Genomic DNA, 22,918 nt, shown 5'->3' on the forward strand with positions numbered 1-22,918 from the left:
GGGGGGGGTGGCGGGGGGGGGGAAAGGCTGACCGAGTTCGTCCTGGGTCAGCATGCTTATAGCTTTCCTCCTCTTTATGATTACACAATTTTTAGTAAGTTCTGGAACTACATCTAAATGTAGACAGCAAGTCTGTTGTTAACTGTCTTGGACACTTGATAAAAATGTAAAATTCCCTGTGCATGGAAAGGCTCCTGCAAAACTTCATAGGAAGGCAGTGACCCCCAGCCTTTGAACACCCACTCTGCTAGCAACAAGAAACACAGCAAGCAGCACGTTAGTGTCATAAACACTATAACTCTGGTCTCCAAGCTGGGCATTCATGTGCTTGGGGTCATCTAGCTAGTGTCTGCCCTGCCCAGATGTGGAGAGCCTGAGCGTGCTTGGACATCTCACGTCCAGAGCACCATTTATCCCTCTGATCTCCTTTGAGATCTCCAAGTAACAAGCTCCGTATTTCAGCTGAGCAGCCCCTATCTTCAGCCTCTAGCAGAGGTTAGCATTCAATGGCAAAAGGCCAGAAGCTGGCTTCACTGACCCCTGCAAATACAAAGGTATGAGGAAAGTGGCTCTGACCATGCATAATGGTGACCAGATCCTCCACTGTCCTGACTGAGTCCAGCTGGGGCACCACTGAGTGAAAATTACACTTAGCAGACGGGCACTGTCCAGGACCCACGGCATGGCTCCAAAAGGAACTGCTGTGGGGCCCAGCTCTCCAAACCAGAACTTCTGTAATCTTCCTGAAAGAAGCAGGAGTCCAGATAAGAAGCTCTCATGTGGTCGGTCAGTGCTTGCGAGGCCTGTCACACAGAGGAAGCTGGGGCTGGAGCAGTAAGCCTGTTACCCAGGGCCACACACAGCTCTTTGACGACGGGGTGTCCTGCCTCTCTAGTGAGTGTGGAAGTACCCCGAGGATGGAAAAACACAGTTTTAGGGCAGAACGCAAATGTCAGCGTGGAACTCAAAGCCGATGGTCGGTCGATGACAGGCCAGGCACATCCACTTAATGTGGGTCGTACACGCTTTTAGGTTGGGATGTGAAGACTGGGTATACCTATTATATAATGAGAAAGTGACATACTTGCAGAGAGCACTGCTGGGAAATATGCCTGTGTGATTTACAGGTGGGAAGAAGGCCCTGCTGCCTCCTGGGACGGGGCGGGGGGGGGGGGGCTCCTGGGGCGGCTGCATCCATCTCGTCCCTTGGATGTCATTTGGAATCCTGAAAACATAACTGCCACCAGGCTTCTAGCGACCCAACCACATACCAGGGCACTGTCTTGGGGGTGGCGGGAGGGGGAGGGGTGAGTTCCCTTCCAGAGAACTGGGGCCTCTGCATTAGCGCACATGACAAATCATTCTAGTTTGAGATGCCAAAATATCACAGTGCCGGGGAAGAGTCCAGTCCCCTGGGAGGCTCCATGTGCAACACCCCTCACATCACAGGACAGGGGGGTGAGATGGGCTAGGTGTCCTGTGCATCCCCCAGCAGGCCCTCCCTGGGTCCCTTTCCACCCATACATGAGAGTGGGGGTGTGCCGGGGAGCTTCCCAGTTTAATTAGAACCCAGCAAACTGAGGAAGGAACTGTGACAAGTAAAAATGACCAGCGGTTCCTCCCTGGGAAGGAACCACAGGCACTGATAAGATCAGAGGCTCCGAGCGCCACCCTCCCCCAGGTAAGAGCACACCGAGTTAAAGGGATAAGATCAGCAGATCAGCAGTTCTGAGCCCTCCCCCCAAGAGCACACCAAGTTAAAGGTTGCGGGAGATCGGGGAGCCTGGCTGGGGTGTCTGAAATGGAGACCCGATCTGTTCTCACCCCTTGAATTTCTGAGTGAGTCTCTGAGTTTGTCTTCCCCTGGCCTGGTGTGCCTGGAAGGGGCACTAGCCTCAAAGCAAGTTAGTCTGGGAACAGAAAAGCCCAAGAAACTAGTGCTCCATTGACAGAAGAACATGTGTCCCATCTCCTTCCAGGGAAGGAAGCCGGTGGCCTGGCACAGGCGTCCTGCTGGCCCGGACCAGCTGCTTGGTCTCGGCCCCCCTCAGCCCTTCCTGAACCAGAAAACATGCCTGTTCTCTTCCACAGAGAGAGAGGGGCCGTTCTTTGTTTATGCATCTGCGCCAGGTTGCTTGGTTCACTCACTACTCTGCAATTTAGAACAGTAAAAAGCAAAAGGCTATAAAAATCAAAACAACCCATCTATACAACGAACAGTTTCTTATCACACTCCAGGAAGGCACAGCATTTGTGATAGGAATCAGTATGCGTAAGCTCTCTACAGTGAAAACCCTATGAAAGGACCAGCCTTTCCGGAGTGTCTGGCTCCTACCCGCTGGATGTTAATTGTAGCTAAAACCTCTGCCCATTATTACAAAAGGAAATAAACATTCAGGAGCCCTTTTCAAAGCATTCTGATTGTTCTAGAACATTCATCTGAAGTTGAGTCTCATGGTGCACAGCGGGCCTACGTCAAACAGAAACAACCCACGGGACGTCAGCCAGGCTGAGCTGTCTGCCCACTCAGGGTACACGGCCTGGGCCCCACAGCCCTGTGCCCACACCCAGACCTCCCTGCGACAAGAGGCACTCCCACTCTCTCTGCTACCCCTTCTACTGCGCGGGGTCTATCGCTCACCTTGGGGAAGAGCCTCTGACATGATCTAATGATCCTTCTCCCCAGCCAGCCAGCCAGCCAGGCTTCGCGCGGGAATCAAGAGCCTCCCCCCCATTCAGAAAGCTCCCAGCAGGTGGCAAAGAGAGAGCTGCAGCAGGACTGGCTGGAGGGGGTGGGGAGAGCGGTCAGGGAGGGCTCCTCAGGGTGCTGCTGATGACAAAATAAAACTTCAGGGGTCAGTTAGTACTTGTCAAGTGAATGGGGGAATCGAGGAAAGGCAGTCTAGGCAAGGGATCAGTGTGTGCACCTCTACCCTGCCCCAGTGTGGGCAGTGGGGGGGGGGCAGGCAGGAGGCCCAGCACCATGGGCCCCCAACACCAGAGGACAGGATTTCCTGATTAACAGAGCAAGGAAATAAGGGTAAGGTTTTAGTGAAACCAGCTCCCCTACCTTGGAACAGGCTGATTCTCTTCGCTGGTCTTTCATGTCTGTGGGCTCTGTGCATGCCCACGCCCACACCCACGCAGGACTCCCAGGAGGCGTGACCCCTGCCCACCCCAGCAGCAGCCTGCTCCTGCATCCGCACAGCCCACAGTCACCACCCCCCCGCCCCCGCCGCAAGGCTGCTGCTCTAACCCACTCCTGGCATCCTGTTTGCACAGAGATCGCTATTTACTTTAGCCTTGGATTTTAGTGAAGTTCATTTTCATTGCTTACAGACATGCACTTTTAATAGGCTGGTTTATACCATTTTGGGCTCTTTTTTGAAAAGGCACAGAAAGAAAGCCACCAATGTCCTGCCTCAAAATGCTTCTAACAGGCAGCCTAACTGGAGTGTGGGCCTTGCCAGCAGTGAAGAGGAGGGAGTGTCGCTGCAGAGAGGACTCCCTGAATCCTCCCAAGTTAGCACGGGAAAAGAACCGGACCAGGCTGCTCTCTCCCCCAGCCCCCTTTCTCTGTGTGCTGGGAACACAGGCAAGGGAAGCACACATTCATGCCCCAGTGTAATGTGAGTGCAACACCAGGAAATGCGCTGTTTGTGTTGTTACCAAAGCCCTGACCGGACCACAAAGCCTTTAAGCTCTGCGAAGCCTCTGATACGTGCGGCAGGGGTCTGGAGCTTGCTCCTCTCCCCACCCTCCCCACCCCGACAGCATGCACTAGGCTTGTAACTGGGGCTCCTGTCCCCATACCTCCCTTCCTGTCCATCTCCTCTTCCCATGTGTCAGGTGGCAGATTCTGAGCTAAAGCTCACACACCAGCTTTCTGTGCGTTCCCTGTGTCTGGGGAAGGAGGGTACGGCCCGCACCCTCCTTGTCCACCCACCAGGGACTTTCTGAGGCCCACCCTGCGTGGTCACAGGAGAGTCTCCTAAGCTGGGGAAACTGAGGTAGCATCCTCCAGTGGGTAAGCAGTGAGCCTTGGCACCAGTGTGGGCAGCTGGTTCCAGAGGCAGAATTCGCAACCAGGCAGACACTCCACAAAACTGGGGGCACGTGCACCTTTCCTGCCATCGTGGTACGCAGTTCACAGGTTGCTGGCTCCGCTCCCTCTGCGAGGGAGTGTTTGTGTAAGAACCCCCTTCACTGTGGAGGTCCTGTTTCAGAGATCCCCGTGTAGGGTAGAACGAGGTAGGCCAGGGTTCAAGGCAGTGCCTGGACTCAGAGCCGCTTCCTCCAAGTAGGAAAGCCACTGAGGACTGGTGCCCCAGGATGCACCCAGGCCGCGCTGTGCACCTGTCCCAGTCCATCCCTGTCCATCCCCCTCCATCCCCAGGCCCGGAAGCAAGCTCGTAATGCAGACACCACCCCTGCCGCTTGGGATACCCGGCCCCTCCTGGTTTTCAGGGCTCCTCAGGCCTCTGAGCAGAGGCGTGGCCTGCCTCTGTTCCCAGCTTTCCAGTCAGCTCATCTTCCCTTTGGCCTGACCTCCCACCCACAGACCTCTGCTCCAAACCCGTGGCCTGCAGGGCCCTTTCTGCCGGTGTGCTGATTCAGTGGTCAGCCACCGGTGACCAGGCCTGCGCCTACTGTTGCAGGCGGGCCTCAAGGCTGTCTGCATGACTGCCACAGTGCTGGTGTCTTGGGTGCTCGCCGTTACAGTAAGGAAGAAACCGGAGATCCCCAAAGTACTAGTGCAGGGCCCAGAGCAGAGGGTGCTTCCTCGGTTTTCCAGGCCAGCAAGGAAAGCTGCCCAGAGGAGTGCTCATGACAGACCTGCGGCCACCAGCCGTCCTCCTCCATCAGGCCCACAGGTCTGCGGGTCAGACAGCCGTGGGTTCCCTTCTCTCAGCTGCTCCATGCCTCCAGCCTGCGGCACACAGCCCTTCCACGCTCACGTGCTGAGCCCATAACCCTGCCCAAGAGCCTCCCGACCCAGCGACCCAGCGACCCACCTCGAGGTAGCACAGCACGACCAGGAGGCGGCCGAGAGATCTCCTGGGGTTGGAAATTGCCAAGTCTAGGAAAGCACCTTCTCGAAATGTAATTATTGAAGCCCAGAGGGGATCTTGGAAGACAATGGCTTTTCTTTTATGCATGAGAGCATTGGCAATGACTGTCACCCAGCTGAGGACACACAGGCCCCAGCTAGGGACAAAGGGAGAGAGAAGGCCTGGAAACCGCTAGGTCCCTAGAAACTGGGAGGGGGCACAGAACTCGAAAGGGCTCCATGCCCTAGGAGCCTCCCAGCGGACACTCAGACTCGTCCTGCATGTCCACCGGCCTCTCGCTCCGTCTCAACCAGTGTTCACTGGGTCTTCCCTGCCCTGTGGGATGCAGCTACTGTACCGTGTGCCCTTCTGACAGGCTGGCCTCAGGGCACCCCATGAGGCAGTAGAGGCCTGGATGGCAGTGCTGGGGCACCAAGTCCACAAATGGACGCTGGCTTTGACCACAAGACTCTGTCCTTGCGAACCTCAGCCTCGCTCTCCTCTGGAGGGTAGGGCTGCTGGGGCCCAAGAGGTGACCCCTACACACTGGAGAATAAATGACCACAGCTTTGTCCCCTCTAAAGGCTTCCCACCACACAGCCAGCCTCATGCATGAGATGTCAACTCAGCTTTTGGGTCCTTTCAGGCTTTTCTGGAGGGACACGTCTGGCCTGCCTGGAGGCTGCCCTCTCTGGGATGTGCGCGCAGCCAAGCTCAAGGAAAGGGGCGCCAAGTGGGTACGGACACATACACAGTGAGAATCTGAGTCGGCTGAGGGCTTGCCCCGGGGCGGGGATCTTGGGGCTGCCATTTCTCAGGCCAGCCCTGCCATGCACTCTGACCTGGCCTGGGGCCTGGCACCCTCCTGTGGGCCGGCCACTCATCTGCTCTCCTCTCTCAGGCGCCCGCCGGCCCACAGGCCTGGAACTGTGCTGCCCCCACGCTGTACCGGCCTCTCCATCCCATGGGAACAGGAGCGGAAAGGGGAGCAAGCACTTGAAAGACCAGCCCTGCCCTCATGATGTGGAGGCTTTCTTCTTCCTAAGTGTAATTAGAAAACAAAACAACCACACACAAAACCCTCAGAGAGGGAGGATATGTGCGTCACCTTTATGGAAAAAGACAGAAGAAAATTACAGTGGGCTCCGTCTTGGACAACCCCAAGCAGGTGTGAGGTCCCTGGCCTGGAGAGGTGCCTCCCTTTTCCTGCCCAGCCAAGATGCCCGGTGCCCGCAAGAACAGGCCAGCCTGACTATGCACGGCCCTCCTACAGCCCCTCCCACCGGCCTGGGGCTGGGCCGCCACTCTGTCACCACAGAGGTCCAGGGCCACATCCCGCCTCAGGCCCACGCCCTGCGGCACAGAGGATGGGGGCCCAGCAGGCCTACTGCTGCCATTCCCACGGACTCGGACAGCAGGACACCTGCGCATGCCAGCGGCGCCCTTGCTCCGTGCACCTAGGCAGACTGGCAGTCGTGGCTCCCCGGAGAACACACTGCACGCGCACAGAAGCCACCACGGACCCGTCTCGGCAGGGGTCTCCAGGGTGAGTGGGTCACTTCTCCCCATGGAGATCTGGGACAGAGAAGAGAGTGCTCTGGTCTGGAAGACGCTCACAGTGGTGAGGGACCTCTTCAGGAGGAGGCTGGGACCCCAACCGGGAAGGGAGAGATTTAGGGACAGAACCAGCACCAAGCTGAGGTGACCCACTGGGCTGGCAGGAGTGGGAATCCGTGGGGGCCTCAAGTACAGTCCTGTGGGTGAGGCGGGAGGGCAGGAGGTTGGGACCATTCCCGGTCCCTTGTCTGCTGCAGGGCTGTGGGCACAGCCATTGCTGTGGGTGCTGACACGGGACTCATGTGGACCTTGGGGGTTGGTTTGGGGGTGGGAGAGGTGGAAGTGGTAATTCTGGCACTGAGAGGCTGGAGGCAGGCCCAGTAGAGGAGGGCAGGGGAGCTGCTTAGGTGGGAGGAAGTGGGGGCAAGAAGGACAGAGCAGGCCAGGCAGCTCTGCCAACACACCCTTCTAGAAAAGACTCTAGGGTCGTGGAAGAGGAGGCAGGGCCAGGAGCCAGGGAGGCAGCAGGAAGCTCTGGCAAGGAGGGGGCGGGGGTCCTAGGGAGGAGGTGTGGAGACAGGCCCAGCCTTGTTTGTAAGGCCAGTCTGGACGAGAAGCCCACCGGGGTCCTCACTGACCCTGACCCCGTCCGCTGAGGGGACACAGCAGGTGACAGGGCCCTGGAAGCTAGATTATCCATCCTGCCGTCTGGGAAGAATGGGCAGACTTCCAAATGAGAATGGGTGGAGCGGAGCACTGGGCACCGCTGAGTGCACTAAGCCCAGTGCAGCTCTGCAGACGGCCTTCCTGAAACAGCACCCCCCCCCAGGGCTGGGCTCCAAGTTCCTCTTTCTCAGGAGCTGGAAAGGTGGTCTGAGGTCTGGGCAGGAGGGCGGGAGCCAAACCATTGTTCCCAGGTCCTCCTCCTCCCCAGACGGCCTGAGGGGAAATCTCTGTTCCCAGGTTCCTGGACTTGCAAAACCAGAGTCTGCAAAAGGGAAGTGGAGTCACCACAAGGAAATGGGAACCAGAGAAAGGCAGGCTGGGGCCAGCCCCCACCAGAGGCCCTCTGTGGCCATGAGGGCAGGCTTGGGGGCTGGGGGCATCCGCCTGGCTCCCAGGTGCAGAATGACAGGCAGCGGCCCTGGCCTGGACAGGACGCCCCCCCCACCATGTCCTTCGGAACGCGAGCTGTGACGAGAGCCAGCAGCTGCAAGACCCACGCATGCTTCACCAAGTGCCTGGGACTAGGGTTTAGACAGGACCACCATTTGCTCACTCACCACACCCACTGCCGCGTGGCAGTTCTGGGGGTGCAGTCGCTGTCCCCTGGCCTCCTGAGCACCTCCCCCTGCTTCCTGCCCACCTATGCCACGTGCCCACAGCCCTGGCCTCAGTGGGCTCCACCAGCAGTACTCACAGGGACCTACGTTCGGTTTGTGCAGGGCATGGGCGAGCCCGTCTTGAGGCGGGCACTTGGCCGTCCAATGTCCTCAGCAATGGTGGCATCACCCCTGCACCTGGCCCCCTGCCTCCTCCCCCAAGTGTTCCCTTCTGTCCCCTGCCTCTCAGCCCCATCCTCCAACAGACGGAAATGAACGCTCCTGCTTTGGCAAATACCACATGCCCGTGTTTATAAAATGAAGTGGCTCCTTGTCGCTGGCTTCCCCAGAAGAATGCTGGGACAAAAGGCAAAGCCTGTCATGGTCAGGCTGGCAGAAAGCCAACAGCTGGCATCCTCAGACTCGACGCGCACGGGAACTACGCACAGACGCAAACTCTTGCTTATGAAATAAAGTCGATAAATTCTGTAACTACTCGCTGTCAGCAAACAGAAGCTCAGGCCTATTTCAACTGAAGACCCAGCACGGATGGCCACCGCTTGCTCTCCACACGTACGGCCTCTCCGATGCGCGAGCCAGGGCCACACAAGCACGAGAACTAGGAAGGAAATTCTAAACAGACTGTGCTCCACGTGACCATTTCCCAAGAATGGAGCCACTCTCAGCCCAGTGCAGCCGCTTGCCAGCTGCCCTTCCCCGCGGCCCCACGGGGCAGCCCTGGGCAGTCAGGGCAGCGGCTCCCTGAGCCCCTAGCTGGGGGGACAGGGCCAGCAGCCACTGGCCAGCAGCTCTGCTGTGGCACGCTCAGGCCAACTCTGTGTACCACAGCGACATGGGGAAGACACCCACCCTTCCTGCCAGTCCTGAGCCCATCCTCAGTCACTGCTGCCCGTTCAAAGAGCCCCTTGGTGTCCGTGCTCCAGGGCTGGCGGCCACGGCCCTTCTCCGCAGAGACTCGGTGTGGCCTACGGTTCCGTCCTAAGTTACCTCTCCGTTTCCTTGCTCAAGGGTAAAAAGGAACTCATCACTGCACGTGCCCTGCACCCCGAGTGTCAGGAACGGACACGTGGGCTCTGGGCAAGCCTTGTCGCACCTGCCCCATCACTCAGCACAGGCCAGGGTGCAGAGGGTAAGGAACCTGGGGCTCCCTGAACCGGCGCGACGGGGCAGGAGTCCGAACTGACGGTGCCGGCCCTTCCAGGCACAACCCTCGTTCTGTGGAACTGGCTGTAAACAGAGATAGGGAGGGGCCGCTGTGCCTGCCAAGGAGGCAGAAACTGAGCGATTTACTGGAGGAAAACAAGTAGTGTGCTTCCACGCCGGGCACTGAGTGCGCACACGCACCGCGTAGGAAGCTGGCGCGGCTGCTGCTGATAAGCACCCGCGGCGGGGGGTGGGGTGGTTTGCAGAGAAACACAGGATCCTCTCTGGCGTCTGTGCTGCCGTGTCACTCGCGGACGGGGTCTGCGGTCCAGGCACAGAGACATGTGGGGCTTGGGATAAAGGTAAGCAGCCTTAGGCCGCGATGCTGGGGACAAGCGCTGGGTAGCGGGAGGGAGTGCTGCGGGTCCCGCGCAAACCTGAGGTGGGAGGGAGGCGACAGGGCAAGCCTGAGGAAGACGGGCTCTGTCAGACCAGGAGTGCGGCTCCTCGGGTGCCGGCCTCTGCTGCTGGCGTGCGCCCCACTGGAGCCAGTGCCTGTCCTAATGATGGCGCCAGGCCCTTCCTTTTCTGGGGCACGTCTCTGTCCTCTCGTGAGGAAAGAGGCTTGGACACGAGAGTGGGTGGGATATCTCAGGCAGACCCTATGACTCCTTGGGCAGGACGTGGACACAGCTGGTCACAGCACGGACGGATCCTCTGGGATGGAAGATGTCCACAGTGGCCACAAGAATGTAAAGTTTCCTGGGGACTCGAGGCCAGTGAAGTCTGGTGGACAAACTCCCCGCAGCCTCCTCTGCTCACTGTCCCCCCCCGCCACTGGTGACTGTCGGAGCCACGGGTCAGCATGGAGGAGCCTTAGGTCAGAGAGGAGGCCATGGTTAAACATGCACAGCCAGATCTGGAGGCATTCAGGAAGGAGAAGGAGTGGAAACCAGCCAAGTAATCAGCTAAAAGATGACAATAAAAGGGAGCCCTCCCCAGCTCCCTGCAGGACCCAGCGCCACGGCTGTAGGACCCACGGGTGTTCTGGGAGTGTGCCACCTGCCTGGGGCTCTCACCTTCTCCCCCGGAATCCAGCCCCTGGGGTGCAGAGCGCCTATCAGGGCCAGAGGCTGGGGAGCACTGTCTGGATTTTAGGATCTAGCCCATGCTGTGGATAACAGTAAATGCTTCTGAAAGTGCGGTAACCAGCACGTGTGGGCGGAGCCCAGCCTGCCCTGCGCCCAGCCTGACCCTGAGCATCGCTCCCGTCTGACACATCATTGCAGGCTGCTGGGCGGCATTCGTGAAGATTGCAAAACACCCCCACTGAATAGATGTTCCTGACGTCTACCTGCCCACCGCAGTCTGATGCTGAGGGACTCCGATGCAGGCACACTTCTGTTGTGGGGACCCCCGGCCTCCCTGCGTTTCCTTCACTGTTAAGCCCTTGTCGCCCTGCTGGCCCGGGTGGGGCAGGGCAAGGCAGACCAGTGGGTAAAGGTCCGTGGTCACAAAGGACGTGGTCTCCGAGTCACCCCTCATCCCCACGCCAGGTTCCAGCCTGCAGCGCAGCAGCATGTATGGGCAGGGCCTGGCCCCCGAGCCCCGTCATGGGCAGGAGAGCTGGCTGATCCCTGTCCCTAAGCTGGGGAAACAAACATTTGCTTTGTATCTGTCTGCCCAAGAGGATTTCTTATTCTGAGAGCAGGAGATCAGGTTGGACCAAACTGCATTTTGAAAGTCAGGTTTTTCTCCAAAGAACTGACATTTGTGAAGAGTGTTCTTTCCTCACATTGTGGGTCCTCACGGCCAGCTGTGTACCCAGGCCTCCCACACGATGGCCCACCCCTGTCCATCTCTCTCCGCCGGGAGCACGTCCCCCCAGGGAACCCCAGGCTCCACGACAGTTCTCGCGGACATGGCCTCACTGGGACCCCGTGACGGCCCTGTGGAGGTGTAGGCACGAGCGTCTCAGCCCGTGGCAGCCACCCCCACTTCCAGCCTCCCACCGCCTGGCTTAGTGCCTCGTGCTATCCCAGCTCAGTTCACGGCATACCTCAGTTGCACGTGCTAGCTGCCCACACATCTGCTCCCACGTGTGCACCCGTGCCCGCTCACGGGGCTGGAGGAGGTGCAGCCTGCCGCTGCAGCCGGGTGGCATGAGAGACAGGGCCGGTCTCTGGCCACCAGATCGCAGACACAGGTGTGGAAGGCAGGTACACAGTTTCCATGCATGCCGAGAAGGGTCCAGGCAAGGCTGTGGCTTGCCTGCTCAGCAGAGAGGCTGCTGTTCTCACCCAGGTAGCTGTGGAGGGTCACCCTGTCACAGGAAGGCCCCTGTTGTACGCATGACAGCCCCGAGCGAGGTGCAGGGTCTGCCGTCCTGGCTGACGGGCCAACGGCCCCACAGGCACCTGTCTTTCTAACCCATTTTCAGTAAAGAGGCTGAACGGGAGGGGGTTATGTGGGTTCAAAGCCACGCAGTCCAGGGGAAGGGTCAGGGCACAGTGGGGGTGGGGGAGGTCTTGCAGCGTGTCCCCTCCCGGCGGAGAGAGCCGGGACCCAGGAGGAGCCACGGAGCACGCTGGGAGCGACCTGCCCCCCAGCATCTTCCCCAGGAAAGCATCCACTGCTCAGATTTCTCTCAGAAACAGGCTTAGGGAGACCCACCATGGCCGGTAAGATGACTGCAGCATCGTGACCTTGCTTGCTCAGCTCGGGATGTAGGACAGCCATGGGACGGCACCTTGGCTCTCACAGAAAACACACATGCTGGGGACAGAATTTTGGTCGCCGGCTGTTCCTGTGCCAGTGTAAGGAGCGAGGCTATCTTCCTGCGCCACCTCTGCACCTATGAGGGGTTCGCAGGCCCAGGGCTCTAACCTTCCGCTGCTTTCTCCCACACAGCCCGCCGCCGCCGCCATGTGGAGCTGCGGCCCGCTCAACGGCACGGGCAGCGCGGAGGACCAGCTCCTCTGCCAGCACTTCCACCTGGTCCTGTCCGTCTTCTCGCTGCTCTACCTGGTCGTTGGCGTCCCCATCGGCCTGGGTTACAACGCCCTGCTCGTCCTGGTCAACCTGTACGACCAGAGCAGCATGACCATGCCCGACGTCTACTTCGTGAACATGGCCGTGGCAGGCCTGGTGCTCAGCGCCCTGGCGCCCGTGCACCTGCTGGGCCCCACCGCCTCCGGGTGGGCCCTGTGGGGCTTCAGCAGCGAGGCCCACGTCACGCTGCTGGTGCTGTTCAACGTCTCCTCCCTGGTGACCATGTACTCCACGGCCCTGCTCAGCCTCGACTACTACATTGAGCGTGCCCTGCCGCGCACCTACATGTCCAGCGTCTACAACACCAGGCACATGTGCGGCTTCGTCTGGGGCGGGGCCCTGCTCACCAGCTTCTCCTCCCTGCTCTTCTACATCTGCAGCCATGTGGCGGCCAGGGTCGTCGAGTGTTCCAAGATGCAGGACACAGAGGCTGCTGACGCCATCATGGTGTTCATTGGGTATGTGGTCCCCACCCTGGCCGTGCTCTATGCACTCGCGCTCATCTCGAGGATCCGGAAGGAAGACACGCCCCTTGACCAGGACGCAGGGAGGCTGGACCCCTCGGTGCACAGGCTTCTGGTGGCCACTGTCTGCACGCAGTTTGGGCTCTGGACGCCTCACTACCTGACCCTCCTGGGGCACACGCTGCTCGCCCTGCGGGGGAAGCCCGTGGACGGGCACCACCTGGGGATTCTGCTCTTTGCTAAGGACCTGTCGAGATTCCTGGCCTTCGCCAGCAGCTCCGTGATGCCGCTTCTTTACCGCTACATCAATAGGAACTTCCCCAGCAAACTCCGGCGGCTGATCAAGAAAATGCACTGTGGGCACCAGAGCTGCTCCCCAGACCAAATGGGGGTCCAGCAGGTGATGGCATAGAGGGCCGGTCCCAGGGCCACCATCAGTGCTCACCGCGGGGTCACCTGACAGGTGGCCGAGGGTGCACACCCTAGAGGCACGGTCCGCTCCCCCGCCCGGGAGACAGGCGACTGACACTTCAACTGGATGCATGGCACTTTGTCACTGTCTTCCCCAGGAGGTCACTGAGGCAAGAACAAAGGACAGCACAAGGGGTGTTCTCGCCAAGTTTTCTGTTGTTCCAGAAAAGCCACTCTTACTCCAAGGCCACGTTGACAAAGCAGCAGGGGCCTGGTGTGAAGAAAAGCTGTGTCAGCCCACCTGCTTCTGCCCAAGGCGTGTACTCTGCTCGATCCCCCAGGTCCACGCCCTCAGCCTTCTTCATACTGGGTCCACGGGACAAAGCGACGACAGTCAAAAGCCAGTATTTATACTTTGTCTCGTTAAAATCCTCGATTCCCTCTCTCACTTTATTTTTGTTTATAAAAAGAGAGATCTGACAGAAAAGTCATAACAGTATGAAAATGAAGGAAGCAACACAAAAGAGCGCCTGCATCGGACGGGTGGGGGTGGGCTTGGTGGCTGCAGGGTCGCATGCAGGAGGCATGAGAGGACAGGTGCACGGTGGCACACACACACACGGCTGGGCTTTATCGAGAGTAAAGCAGCTGGCAGCTCTCTCCTTGCCCACCGAATGCACCCGGTACCCCCGCTGCCCTCACAGGTGACATCAGCTGACCTTTTCCCACATAGGTCAACTCCCCAACATGTGCACCACACCAAGTAATAAAAATAAACCGAAGAAAGGAAAAGGCAGTTAACACTGAAGCTGGAAGGGACTGCCCAGGGCAGAGACAGGCCTGGACAACCGAGTCTCGTCTGGCGTCTGGGACGGAGCGTGGGGCACCACCGCCACCTCGCACCTGTCAGGTCTTCCACGGCTACTGCCGCAGGGAGTCCAAGACCCTCCTGCTTAGCCAGAAGCGGCATGCACCTGGATCCTTCCACACCATGGACTATAAACATCTGCCTTAAAACTGTGGAACAGAAGCCTCCTGCCCCCCACACCATCCGCTCACAGGCACCCCGGCCTCACGATACATCCCAGGCCTGCAGCCCCTAATTCCAACTCTGAAACCCACAAAACTCTAAAAACAGGAAGATTCATTTTTCAGGTTTGCAGCACATTCATCTGGTGACCTGAAGTGTGGTATGAGGGCACTTTTGTGAGGAAGAAGAGTGTGATTATGGGGCCCTGCCCCAGCCCACTGTCCTGTGGCGTGCCATACACGCGGTGTGTTAGCTGTGTGCGTGTGTACGTGCGGAAAACAGGCCCACAGAAGTTGTTTGCTAAAAGGAAAACCATAAACATGCACATTCCTTAAAATATGGTTTCTGTTTCAACCGAAGTTTCCTTGCAGTGTTATGGTTATAGAGGGAATAGCTTGGCTGGAACGGTAATCTGGTAACTCCATCCTGCTTTTAGGATTGTGCATCCAGAAAAAAACACCTGCTTTGTTTTTGGTCGTTGCTCAGTAATGCACAGTATTTATTTATTTATTTTTTTATTTTTCTCTCTTGATTCCCTTCACCCATTTCTCCCGCCACCCCCACCCCCGCCCCTGGCAACCACCAATCTGTTGTTTCCATGACCCTGGTTGTTTTTTTTTTAAATCCCCCATGTAAGTGAGATTATACGGTATTTGTCTTTCTCTGTCTTATTTCACTCAGCACAGTGCCCTCCAGGTCCATCTGTGTTGTCGCAAATGGCCAGATTTTTCTTTTTATGGCTGATACTCCACGGAATGTGTTGTGACACCCCCCCCCCATCTTCAGTGTCCACTCGTCCATCGAGGTACACGTAGCTGCTTCCGTGTCTTGGCCATGGTGAACAATGCCGCAGTGAACACGGTGGTGCAGACATCTTTTCAGTTACCGGTTTTGTCTCCTTTGGCTAAATACCCACGAGTGTGATGACTAGATCATAGGGTGATTCTATTTCTTTAACTTTTGAGGAACTTCTGTATTGTGTGAGTGGCTACACCAGTCTGCATTCTCACCAGCGGTGCATGAGGGTTCCCTTTCTCCACATCCTCACCAGCTCTTATCTCGTCTTCGTGATGATGCCATCCTAACAGGCGTGAGGGGGTCTCCCTCTGTGGCTCTGATGTGCATCTCCCTGGTGGCGAGGGACGCAGAGCGCCTTTCACGTACATGTTGGCCGTCTGTGTTCTTTGGAGAAATGTCTATTCTGACCTTCTCCCCATTTTGTAATCAGATTTTATTTTGCTACTGAGTTGTAGGAGTTCTTTATGTATTTTGGATATTAGTCTCCTAATATTAACAACAGAGATATTAACCTACTAACTTGTGACAACCTGAAAACTTCTGAGTTCTGACACATCTGGTCCAAGGATGAGAGTGTGGCTCGATTTTTTTTTTTGCCACGTTCCATGTGGGGAAATTGCTCTGTTTGGTCCTGGTCTCTTGGGAAATGTAGCCCATGACTTAGTTGCCATTGTTTTTCTATCTGCAGAGTGTATCCCCTCCAGGAGGATGTGACTGAGTTAAGTCTGCCTATGCAGAATCATGAAAGTACACTGGATGCCAGGGCCCTGGTCCTGCTCGCCCCGGGTAGCTGTGAAACTCTGGACCGGTTCTGTAGGACCCATCTACTTCCTTGCCAGTAGATCCGGGGCAGAATGAGAGCGCTCCGGGTTGCTTCTGTCAGGAACGTGCTATTTCTACTGAAAGATGCGCCCCCCCCCCCACTCCAGGTCTTCAGATGCACTGGGGTTTCTTTTCAAATCCCAAAAGCCTCAGGCCTGACCCCCTCCACCCTCCTCAAGCTGCAGGCTGCATGATGGGTAGTCCCGAGGCCACGGCTCCCCTGGGAAACCCTGGCGTCGGCTGAGTGACCGGTGTGACTACACGGTCACCAGCACTGCAGCCACAGAACCTCTCACCTCCAACATGCCTGCTACTGCTTGACCTCTAGTTCTGTCACGGCGGGTGGGCAGGCCTGGGGCCAGCATCAGGCCAAGGTCTACCATGCACAGCCAGGCTCGTGGGTCAGGAAGCCAGCAGCGTTCCTAGCAGAAATGGGATCCAGCGGGTGGGCTGGTTTGCAGTAGCAGTGCTAGTTCAAAGAAAAAGACCCTTTTCCTTGCTCATCTGTTCTGCTCTTTGCTCGAGGAGAAAGAGCTCCTAGGAGAGAGGGAAATCCCAAGAGCCCAGAGCTGAGGGGCACATGGGTCTCTGCCCACAGCCCTTGAGTCCCTCACCCCAGCCGGGGTCCCCTAAACAGGAGAGGGACCTAAAATCACTAATTTGTTTCCAATTTCTCAGTGGCTCTGGTTGCAAACTGGCTTGTTTCTGGTGACCTCCTGGGGGCCTGAGAGGGTCCCGCCACGGGTCCCTCCCCCATCCCAGCTCCCGTGTGTGCTAGTGACAGAGGGCCCCCGAGGCATGTCGGAGCCCGGCAGCTCTTCCTGGTGGAGCACAGGCCTGAGGCAGGCTGGGTCTCTCAGGCAGACCCTTACCTCTAACGGAGACCCCTGCCACTGCTTTCGCAGCATCCCTGGGCCTCACAGACAACGTGTCTTCACCTCCATGCTGTTCTCACTGCTGGGGACACCTCTGCCACCAACCCCACATGCTGCAGAACTTACTCCCCATTTCACGTTCATCCACATTCTTGTACTAAACTCATCTCGGATGAACCTGGTGTGACCTGGCACTTCTCTTCCAGGTATGGGACCTTCCAGCGCTTCTGCCAAGTTGCCAAAATAAGGGGAAGAATTTTGAGCTGAGAGAAGAATGAGGAGCTATTTGGAAAAAGCTAAAGTAAACTGTGAACTCAATCCTATATATATATATATTTTTTTTAATTGACGAATTGATATTTCCCCCGTGAAAGTTAATGTTCCAAGGTTGTTAATTTTGTTATCAAAGCTTCTTAATGATTTACATTTTTAAAATTAGTTTTATTTTTGTTAATTTACAAATACTCACCTATCTTGCCATGCTCGTTTAAGATTCTAAAAGGTGAGTTTAATCTTAGGTTTACTTCATGAAGGTTATAGAATTTATCACAGGAAGCCAATGTACTGCTAATTGTGGCAAACATGTCCATAAGTCAAACATTCATTCCTTTATAGAAAGCACCTGATAAAGGATAAACCTGGAATAAATTATTAAGAAACTAAATTACGAGTCCAGTTCTTGAATTTAAAATCAGTTAGAAAATTTGGGGGCTTTTTCATTTCTCATCTGTTAAATCTGCTCCAGGGGATGCACCCATTGGCCTAAAGTTCTACATAAATGAGGCAGAAAAACCTGCTAAAGAAAAACCCACACATTTGAAAATGTAAATTCTTTGATAATGTTATCCAATTTCAGAATTCTTAAAATGTGTATTTCCAGGGGGATAGGATGTAGATCAGAAAACAGAGCAGAACTTATTACCACACAATCAGTATTTCGCCGGTGACACAGATCCTGACGTCTCTAGTTGTTTCCCTGTGGCTCCTTGGTTACAGTTACAGTAATCTGACCGGTAGCCGTTCCGTGGCTGCCGCAGCCACGTGTCAGAGGAGCCGTCCCCCGACGGTGGCAGAGTGCACTGCGAACGCCACTGTATAGGTCTGCCACGAAGGCCAGCAGAGAGAGACTTACAACTCGCGCAAACCTTACTCTTCTGTGAGAATAAAGATTTACAACCTGCTGACCGCGTCCCTAGGGCTGAGGACCGAGCGGCGTGTCCTGGAGGCTCCAGCAGCTGGGCGGCGGAGCGGGGGGGGGTGTCCCCCTCCACAAGAGGTCAACATGCTGTGTACACAGTGAGCGAGTCATCTAAGAATGAAAGAATTTGAAGATACCCATTTTATAGTAATAAAGAATATGCAGTTTAAAGACTTTTTATGATTTGCCTTATTCTGTGGATCGCGCATGTGTGTAACACGGGAGTCCTGAGTACAAAGCCTTTGTCGAATGCCTGTTGTGTTCCCAACCTGTGCTCACAGAAGTGAGCAAACAGGAGCTCTCGGCACTGTGGGTCGACAGCAGGCTAATAACTACACTCGCAAGATAATTTCAGAGCCTCCTGGTATTTAAAACCACTTAACAAGAGGCGCTCTCGGCCCGTCCGCCGTCAGCATCATGTGAACCTGTGAATAAGACGCCGAAGCCCGAGGTGCTGAAAGCCTGGAGCACGGCACGCTCACAGCACGCTCCGGCCGGGTCCTGAGTGCCAGCGGGCGACACGGGACTCACAGCTACCTTCCGGGTTGGAGAGCAGGCGTGTTTGTGGAGCTCCACCCAGTGGCCGTCGGCAGATCTTCACTCTGCAGGGCAGCCGGGTACTGGCCACGGAGCCCCGGGCCACTGGGGTGCTTGGGCCACGAGAGGGTGCTTCTCACAGGTTTTACCGCTGATGTGGCTGGGGTTGGGTGGGTCACACTCGGTGATATAATTCAGTGATTTTCTACGGTGGCTTTCACCCCCAAACCAGCTGCTGAAGAGCAGACATCCTGCTACACATCCCCCAACAGGACGTGTCCTTCAGAAACGATCCCCTGAGAACACAGGCCCAGACCTCCCAGAATTCACAGCAAATTGTGCCTTCACAAAAACACAGCCTCTGCAGCAGTGGAGAGGAGCGCTCCGTCCGCCAGGCGCTGCCCCGCACGCACACGCATGTGCACACATGCACGCTGGCCACGCCAAGCCCACACAGCCCCAGGTGGCAACACTGGCGTCAGCAGAGCCCGGAGCCCACAGGGACAGTAGCCGCGAGAGGGCCCGGGACGCTGCTGTTTACAGGGCAACTTCACATTGGAATATCTCATCTCCAAGTGAAGTCAAACATTTAATGCAATGTCCTACATATCAGAGAGCTTAAGAAGTGCTATGGCTGGAAAGGTAAATAAATAGTTGTAAGATTACACATACTTTTTAAAAACTGTTGTAAAAGTTTCTATCTAAAAAGGCACTGATGAATGGTGGAGTCTGGAAGGGGAAAGCACTCTGGCCCATGGCCTCCGGGCCTGCTCATGCACGGCCAGCTGGAAGGCCCCATGGGTCCAGCCTCTGCTACGTGGGGGCTGGCCGTCACCTGAAGCATCCAAACTGCTTCTGTCACAGATGGGGGGCCCATCACTGCAAGTCCCTTCCTGCTCCCAGACTTCTAAGATCAAGGAAACGCTCGTACAACGGACTCACGATTCCACACGGTGCAAATGATGCTCCCCAAAAGCGCAGGCCGCCTGCCCCCCCCGCCCCGCAAAGGAGAAGCCCACACTCCTCCCAGCCTCTGTGGACACCTTTCACCTCTGCACACTGCGGCACCTCACCTGTGAGGAGAGAGCCTGCCAGACCGGGCTGAGCAGGCGAACACTGGGGCCCTAAGGGTGGGACTGCGCTCGCCATCTGGTTGCGGAGACAGGCTGCCAGGTTGAGGGGGTTGGAAGTCGGGGTCGGAGCCACCAATAACCCAAACATGGTTTTCTTCAGGAAAGCATTTGTCCAAACACCCCAAGCAAGTCCCCCCAGTGTCTGAAAAGGCCTCATTACCTGGCACGATGGGCTCGCTCCAAGAATCTCAGGTGACCATCGAGGCCAGATGAGCACGGAGCTAAATCAGGAAAGAGCCAGCAGGACGGCCATGGGCGTGTGGGCAGACAGACCGCCTGGAGGGGCACTGACTCAGCTCCCTGTGCTGGGAGCACCTGCGGGATCACCCCCACGTAGCCACGCCTGCCAAGGCTCCCATCGTCCCACACTACTGCAGAGAAACACTAGACCATGGCCTGGGTTGGAACTGAGATTAGTAGGTCCCTAATCAGCCTACTCGTTCTTCCTCTTGCTGACTGAACAGCAGCAGGAAAAGGAAAGCCAAACAAACAGCTTGGTGGCGCGTGGGGGCAGAAGCCCAGGGAACAGGGATCGGGAACAGACGGGGAGGTGGGACCCCCCAAGGTGACGGAGAGGTCCCTGAAGTGGGACGTGGTGAACTGTGTTTTCAGAACAGAGGAGTTCTATGGCATCTATCTCAAAGCCATTTTTGAACACGTGGTGAAAATGTCTTAGTGACAAGAGTCAAGACACACGTAGGGGTCATCAGTGCTGGTATTTAGGACACGACATAAGAGGCGGCTCCCCCCAGTGCCCTGCAACCACTCATCTTCCTGTCTGTGTGGACTGGCTTCTCCTGGACACATCCTCTCTGTGGAGTCACAGAACATGTGGTCTCTCGTGGCCCGTTGGTAAGGTCCATCAAGCCTGTGGAAGGTGTCAGTCCTCTCTATGGCTGAGAAACGCTCCACTGCACGGGTATACGTTTTCTTATCCGTTCATTCATCGATGGATACTTGGGCGCCTTCTGCCCGTGGCCACTGTGAGGAGAGCTGCTGTGCACATGGGTTGTGCCAGATGCACGTAGAAGGTCGTCTAGAGGGGCCACGCAGTACAGCACAGTCATGTCCACAGCCTGGACTGGGCTGTGGGCAAAGTCAAGGGCAGATGCTCTTACTGCAGCGAACACAGAGCCCGACCGTCCCGTGCTGACACACAAGGACAAGATGTCCCAAGACAGTGTGGTCTCGGATAGAGGGGTGCGTAGGAGAGTCACTGCTCCCTGAATGGGCTGTCCCATCCCCTTCTCAACATGGGGCCAGAAACACGGGAGGAGCAGCAGGGACAGGGAGACCGCTGCCAGTTCCGCTCCAGTCGAACAACCCACCCAGCTGACAGGCAGGCGCCGTGCTCTGGGAGGGGAGGGAGGATAACGGAGGGCGTGGGGTCAAGGGCATGCCTTCTTTCATACTTTCTCATGTCCAGTATCTCTGTGCGCTTGGCATGTGCAGAGCTCCGACACATGTCTGCCTCCTCGCTGGCGTGTACACTTGGCACCGAGGGAGCATGGGCCTCACAAGAGATGCGGCAGGCCAGGAATGAGGCCGCGCCGCACTCCGTCCCAGAAGCCACGTCTTCCTGCACCCCAACCCTGATATGGAGCATACAGCCTCGGGGCACAGACAATCCAGTGGGGAGTAAATCAGATCCATGGAAACGCAAAGAAAGGATGTGACAGAAGGCGGGGACGAGGCACCTCAGGAAGAGGGTGCTGGGGTGTCCGAATGGTAGATGGACAGTGGGCTGGAGAGGGATCCAGGCCAGGCTGGTCCCGGGGCTCAGCTGCAGAGAATCGCCCACCTCAGACCCATGCGGCCCTCTCTTTGTGCAGGTCACAGCATCTGGCAGAAACCTGCGTTTAGGGACCGTCTAGGTGTGCCAGCCCATCTCACCCTCAAATACCGACGTGCAGCACTGCTATAATTACTGCCGTCTGGCCGGAGGGAACGGAGGCCTGGGAGCTAGCCGGCCTACCCTCACACCCCCAATCTCAACACCTCAGGCTGACCCTTCCACTCGGGACCAGAAATTCAGGATATGTACGCTGGTGGTTCTCTTAGCTGTGTTTGTCCTATGCTTCATCCCTCTGCCCACGGGTGGCTGGGCGGGGGCCCTGGCAGGTGGAGGGCTGGGCCCAGCAGGGAAGGTGCCCACGAGAACAGGACAGAGACGCAGGAGGCCCTGTGTCATGGTGGTTCCCGTGGCCCAACCAGCCAGGGACTGGCTGCCGGCAGCGTGAGCTCAAAGCCTGGAGACAGACGCTGCCCGTCTGCCAGCAGCAGCTACGGCACAGAAGGAACGCATTTCTGGACACTGCAGAACAGAGCCAAAGCATACACCCGGCCTCCCAGCGGAGGCAGCTGGGGAAGACAATGCGGTTTTCTCAGCTTAACGGAAGACCAGAAGGTCAGGGCGGGGAGAGGCCAGCTGGGCCAGCTGGGCCTGTCGTTCTTCCAGTAGCTCAGACATTTCCCCCACTAGGCTGGGAGAGTCCGGAGGGAAGGCTTATTGCACTAAATTGGGGCTCTCAAAACCCCCAAGGACCAAGCTCATGGAAGCAGGAGGCAGGAAGCCCCAAAGCATAAGACAGAAATGGTTACTGCTCCCTGGGACCTCATCTGCCTAAGGGGGCCCCAGATTTCACTTATGGGAGCAATGTCCCCATGACGCCAGCAGAACTCGCACTTGAGCACCGTCCTGTCCCCAGGAGGGACCCATCCCTGGGACAGTGCCCTGGCCCCACATAGCCCAGTCAGGCTTCTGATGAGCCCGATGAGGCCCAGCCACCAGCTCCATCGTCCCGAAGCATCCTTCCAACAACCAGACGCAGCCCTGTAAGCCCATTCACAACAGGAAGGGTGGGAGGCCCGCAGTCACCAGCTTCAAGTGGCATAGTGAGGCCTGCAGTTGCACGTTCGGACTCAGAGCCCAGAGAGCTTGCTCAGTTGTGCATGAGGGCCTGAACACCAGGAGACCCAGGGAGGCGTGCCAGCCACTGCAGTATTTCAGGACACCTCTGCTTGCTCATGTGCTGGAGCCTTCCTTCCCCTGCTGGCCATGCACATTCATCAGGGCCTGACTCGGGGCTTCCCTGGGGGTACCAGTGGGCGGGGGCTGATGACCAAGAGGGTCTAACGGCAAGGCACCTCATCACCCTGGGAGCTGAGAGGCAAACGCAGGCCAGCGATGCTGACAGAGACCCAGCCGCCCCCTCCAGGCCTCAGGTCTCCCATCTCTAGAGATTAGCCCCGGTCAGTGGTCCTCAAAGCTCTGTGAGGCTTCCCCACTCCTGAGCAGGCTCCTAAGCAGCTGGGAGTGTCTGTTCCCAGAGCTCTGGGGACACAGGCCCCAGGCTGGCTGGCTTGCAGGTGCTCATCAGCAACAACACTGTAGGAACCCCCCACGTGGGAGTCCAAGTTGTAAGATGAAACACAGTCCCTGGCCCCAGCCTGGGCTTAGCAACTAAGGGGTCTCCCAGGTGCTTCCTTTGCCTCCCTGTAGCCT

At 57.1% G+C, this 22,918-nt stretch overlaps 2 protein-coding genes across 6 annotated transcripts in view; one reads left to right on the forward strand and one right to left on the reverse strand.

Moving 5' to 3' along the window:
* Positions 1-22,918, reverse strand: part of C10H7orf50 (chromosome 10 C7orf50 homolog) — a 119,413-nt gene that overhangs the window by 40,665 nt on the left and 55,830 nt on the right. The window contains exon 1 of one of the 3 annotated variants that reach the window (XM_034669666.1): positions 3,071-3,197. The exons of the other annotated variants lie outside the window; for them this stretch is intronic. Coding sequence (XP_034525557.1) covers positions 3,071-3,106 — 36 coding nt within the window. The 5' untranslated portion in view covers positions 3,107-3,197. Of the gene's footprint in view, positions 1-3,070; positions 3,198-22,918 lie in introns of those variants that run through there. 3 annotated transcript variants of the gene reach the window in all.
* Positions 1,232-14,391, forward strand: GPR146 (G protein-coupled receptor 146). 3 transcript variants are annotated; one of them, XM_034669660.1, is made up of 3 exons: positions 6,469-6,597; positions 7,572-9,456; positions 12,005-14,391. In XM_034669660.1, the coding sequence occupies exon 3, from the start codon at positions 12,020-12,022 to the stop codon at positions 13,019-13,021; it is 1,002 nt and encodes a 333-aa protein (XP_034525551.1). In that variant the 5' UTR covers positions 6,469-6,597; positions 7,572-9,456; positions 12,005-12,019; the 3' UTR covers positions 13,022-14,391. The 3 variants fall into 3 exon arrangements, with proteins under 3 accessions (XP_011229161.1, XP_034525551.1, XP_034525552.1); XM_034669661.1 differs by lacking the exon at positions 6,469-6,597 and adding an exon at positions 9,775-11,910 and having other exon boundaries at positions 6,608-9,456; XM_011230859.3 differs by lacking the exon at positions 7,572-9,456 and having other exon boundaries at positions 1,232-6,597.

The sequence above is a fragment of the Ailuropoda melanoleuca genome, chromosome 10 (assembly GCF_002007445.2).
Source record: "Ailuropoda melanoleuca isolate Jingjing chromosome 10, ASM200744v2, whole genome shotgun sequence".
In the NCBI taxonomy this organism is placed as follows: domain Eukaryota; kingdom Metazoa; phylum Chordata; class Mammalia; order Carnivora; family Ursidae; genus Ailuropoda; species Ailuropoda melanoleuca.